Consider the following 4,174-nt stretch of genomic DNA (forward strand, 5'->3'; position numbering starts at 1 on the left):
TTGTACTATACACTGCAATGTCACTGTACTGCAGTATACAGTGAATATGGAGGTCCCCATAGAAGCACACCGGCCAAGAGACAGCAAGTACTGACACTTGGTGCTTGGGTTCAGGCCGCTGCATCCTGCAGGCCTCGTTGCTAAGGTCCGTTGAAGCCTATAGCAACGGAAGCGGAAGTTGCTGACTGAAGTTGCAGATTGACATTTCAATTCTCCAAACAGTGTGCGGAAGCTAAGCCTTAGCAACCAATCAGGTCGCAGCAGGTGGGCGTTTCCTCCTGCGGCCTTGGTAACCGCATGGTAACCCGCTGTACTGGCAGATATTCCCGCTCACGCTGTGAAGAGCCGCACGCACTGTTTCCAGCTCCGCCGTCCGCTCCTCCTTTACCGGCACCATGAAGATCGAGGAGGTGAAAAGCACCACGAAGACTCAGCGCATCGCCACCCACAGCCATGTCAAGGGCCTCGGCCTGGATGAGAGCGGGATGGCCAAGCAGGCGGCAGCCGGGCTTGTGGGGCAGGAGAATGCCCGGGAGGTGAGGCACGGTGCTGGCCATAGGCTATATGCATGTATGGCTCTGGCGGGACTACAACTCCCAGCATGCTCTGAGATCTGGATGCCGCATCATGTGTAGCCGGGTCACTCTGCTTGCTGTCAGAGACCCTTCTCCTCCTGTGTGTGTGTGTGTGTGTGCGTGCGGGCAGAGACCCTTCTCCTCCTGTGTGTGTGTGCGCGGGCAGAGACCCTTCTCCTCCTGTGTGCGTGCGTGCGGGCAGAGACCCTTCTCCTCCTGTGTGTGTGCGCGGGCAGAGACCCTTCTCCTCCTGTGTGCGTGCGTGCGTGCGTGCAGAGACCCTTCTCCTCCTGTGTGCGTGCGTGCAGAGACCCTTCTCCTCCTGTGTGCGTGCATGCGGGCAGAGACCCTTCTCCTCCTGTGTGCGTGCGTGCGGGCAGAGACCCTTCTCCTCCTGTGTGTGTGCGTGCGGGCAGAGACCCTTCTCCTCCTGTGTGTGTGTGCGTGCGGGCAGAGACCCTTCTCCTCCTGTGTGTGTGTGCGCGCGGGCAGAGACCCTTCTCCTCCTGTGTGTGTGTGCGCGCGCGGGCAGAGACCCTTCTCCTCCTGTGTGTGTGTGCGCGCGCGGGCAGAGACCCTTCTCGTCCTGTGTGTGTGTGCGCGGGCAGAGACCCTTCTCGTCCTGTGTGTGTGTGCGCGGGCAGAGACCCTTCTCGTCCTGTGTGTGTGTGCGCGGGCAGAGACCCTTCTCGTCCTGTGTGTGTGTGCGCGGGCAGAGACCCTTCTCGTCCTGTGTGTGTGTGCGCGGGCAGAGACCCTTCTCGTCCTGTGTGTGTGTGCGCGGGCAGAGACCCTTCTCGTCCTGTGTGTGTGTGCGCGGGCAGAGACCCTTCTCGTCCTGTGTGTGTGTGCGCGGGCAGAGACCCTTCTCGTCCTGTGTGTGTGTGCGCGGGCAGAGACCCTTCTCGTCCTGTGTGTGTGTGCGCGGGCAGAGACCCTTCTCGTCCTGTGTGTGTGTGCGCGGGCAGAGACCCTTCTCGTCCTGTGTGTGTGTGCGCGGGCAGAGACCCTTCTCGTCCTGTGTGTGTGTGCGCGGGCAGAGACCCTTCTCGTCCTGTGTGTGTGTGCGCGGGCAGAGACCCTTCTCGTCCTGTGTGTGTGTGCGCGGGCAGAGACCCTTCTCGTCCTGTGTGTGTGTGCGCGGGCAGAGACCCTTCTCGTCCTGTGTGTGTGTGTGCGCGGGCAGAGACCCTTCTCGTCCTGTGTGTGTGTGTGCGCGGGCAGAGACCCTTCTCGTCCTGTGTGTGTGTGTGCGCGGGCAGAGACCCTTCTCGTCCTGTGTGTGTGTGCGCGCGCGGGCAGAGACCCTTCTCGTCCTGTGTGTGTGTGCGCGCGCGGGCAGAGACCCTTCTCGTCCTGTGTGTGTGTGCGCGCGCGGGCAGAGACCCTTCTCGTCCTGTGTGTGTGTGCGCGCGCGGGCAGAGACCCTTCTCGTCCTGTGTGTGTGTGCGCGCGCGGGCAGAGACCCTTCTCGTCCTGTGTGTGTGTGCGCGCGCGGGCAGAGACCCTTCTCGTCCTGTGTGTGTGTGCGCGGGCAGAGACCCTTCTCGTCCTGTGTGTGTGTGCGCGGGCAGAGACCCTTCTCGTCCTGTGTGTGTGTGCGCGGGCAGAGACCCTTCTCGTCCTGTGTGTGTGTGCGCGGGCAGAGACCCTTCTCGTCCTGTGTGTGTGTGCGCGGGCAGAGACCCTTCTCGTCCTGTGTGTGTGTGCGCGGGCAGAGACCCTTCTCGTCCTGTGTGTGTGTGCGCGGGCAGAGACCCTTCTCGTCCTGTGTGTGTGTGCGCGGGCAGAGACCCTTCTCGTCCTGTGTGTGTGTGCGCGGGCAGAGACCCTTCTCGTCCTGTGTGTGTGTGCGCGGGCAGAGACCCTTCTCGTCCTGTGTGTGTGTGCGCGGGCAGAGACCCTTCTCGTCCTGTGTGTGTGTGCGCGGGCAGAGACCCTTCTCGTCCTGTGTGTGTGTGCGCGGGCAGAGACCCTTCTCGTCCTGTGTGTGTGTGCGCGGGCAGAGACCCTTCTCGTCCTGTGTGTGTGTGCGCGGGCAGAGACCCTTCTCGTCCTGTGTGTGTGTGCGCGGGCAGAGACCCTTCTCGTCCTGTGTGTGTGTGCGCGGGCAGAGACCCTTCTCGTCCTGTGTGTGTGTGTGCGCGGGCAGAGACCCTTCTCGTCCTGTGTGTGTGTGTGCGCGGGCAGAGACCCTTCTCGTCCTGTGTGTGTGTGTGCGCGGGCAGAGACCCTTCTCGTCCTGTGTGTGTGTGTGCGCGGGCAGAGACCCTTCTCGTCCTGTGTGTGTGTGTGCGCGGGCAGAGACCCTTCTCGTCCTGTGTGTGTGTGTGCGCGGGCAGAGACCCTTCTCGTCCTGTGTGTGTGTGTGCGCGGGCAGAGACCCTTCTCGTCCTGTGTGTGTGTGTGCGCGGGCAGAGACCCTTCTCGTCCTGTGTGTGTGTGTGCGCGGGCAGAGACCCTTCTCGTCCTGTGTGTGTGTGCGCGCGGGCAGAGACCCTTCTCGTCCTGTGTGTGTGTGCGCGGGCAGAGACCCTTCTCGTCCTGTGTGTGTGTGCGCGGGCAGAGACCCTTCTCGTCCTGTGTGTGTGTGCGCGGGCAGAGACCCTTCTCGTCCTGTGTGTGTGTGCGCGGGCAGAGACCCTTCTCGTCCTGTGTGTGTGTGCGCGGGCAGAGACCCTTCTCGTCCTGTGTGTGTGTGCGCGGGCAGAGACCCTTCTCGTCCTGTGTGTGTGCGCGCGGGCAGAGACCCTTCTCGTCCTGTGTGTGTGCGCGCGGGCAGAGACCCTTCTCGTCCTGTGTGTGTGCGCGCGGGCAGAGACCCTTCTCGTCCTGTGTGTGTGTGTGCGCGGGCAGAGACCCTTCTCGTCCTGTGTGTGTGTGCGCGGGCAGAGACCCTTCTCGTCCTGTGTGTGTGTGCGCGGGCAGAGACCCTTCTCGTCCTGTGTGTGTGTGCGCGGGCAGAGACCCTTCTCGTCCTGTGTGTGTGTGCGCGGGCAGAGACCCTTCTCGTCCTGTGTGTGTGTGCGCGGGCAGAGACCCTTCTCGTCCTGTGTGTGTGTGCGCGGGCAGAGACCCTTCTCGTCCTGTGTGTGTGTGCGCGGGCAGAGACCCTTCTCGTCCTGTGTGTGTGTGCGCGGGCAGAGACCCTTCTCGTCCTGTGTGTGTGTGCGCGGGCAGAGACCCTTCTCGTCCTGTGTGTGTGTGCGCGGGCAGAGACCCTTCTCGTCCTGTGTGTGTGTGCGCGGGCAGAGACCCTTCTCGTCCTGTGTGTGTGTGCGCGGGCAGAGACCCTTCTCGTCCTGTGTGTGTGTGTGTGTGCGCGGGCAGAGACCCTTCTCGTCCTGTGTGTGCGCGCGCGGGCAGAGACCCTTCTCCTCCTGTGTGTGTGTGCGCGCGGGCAGAGACCCTTCTCCTCCTGTGTGTGTGCGTGCGCGCGGGCAGAGACCCTTCTCCTCCTGTGTGTGTGCGCGCGCGCGGGCAGAGACCCTTCTCCTCCTGTGTGTGTGCGCGCGCGCGGGCAGAGACCCTTCTCCTCCTGTGTGTGTGTGCGCGCGCGGGCAGAGACCCTTCTCCTCCTGTGTGTGTGCGCGCGGGCA

General features: G+C 63.3%; 1 protein-coding gene across 1 annotated transcript in view; it reads left to right on the plus strand.

Moving 5' to 3' along the window:
• The first annotated feature begins 243 nt into the window (after positions 1-243).
• Positions 244-4,174, plus strand: part of RUVBL1 (RuvB like AAA ATPase 1) — an 83,072-nt gene continuing 79,141 nt past the window's right edge. Inside the window, exon 1 of the mRNA XM_073642788.1 lies at positions 244-536. Coding sequence (XP_073498889.1) covers positions 396-536 — 141 coding nt within the window. The 5' untranslated portion in view covers positions 244-395. The remainder of the gene's footprint in view (positions 537-4,174) is intronic.

Source organism: Phyllobates terribilis, unplaced genomic scaffold (assembly GCF_046119375.1).
Source record: "Phyllobates terribilis strain yellow unplaced genomic scaffold, ASM4611937v1 Scaffold_8__6_contigs__length_399053987, whole genome shotgun sequence".
NCBI classification, from domain to species: Eukaryota; Metazoa; Chordata; class Amphibia; order Anura; family Dendrobatidae; genus Phyllobates; species Phyllobates terribilis.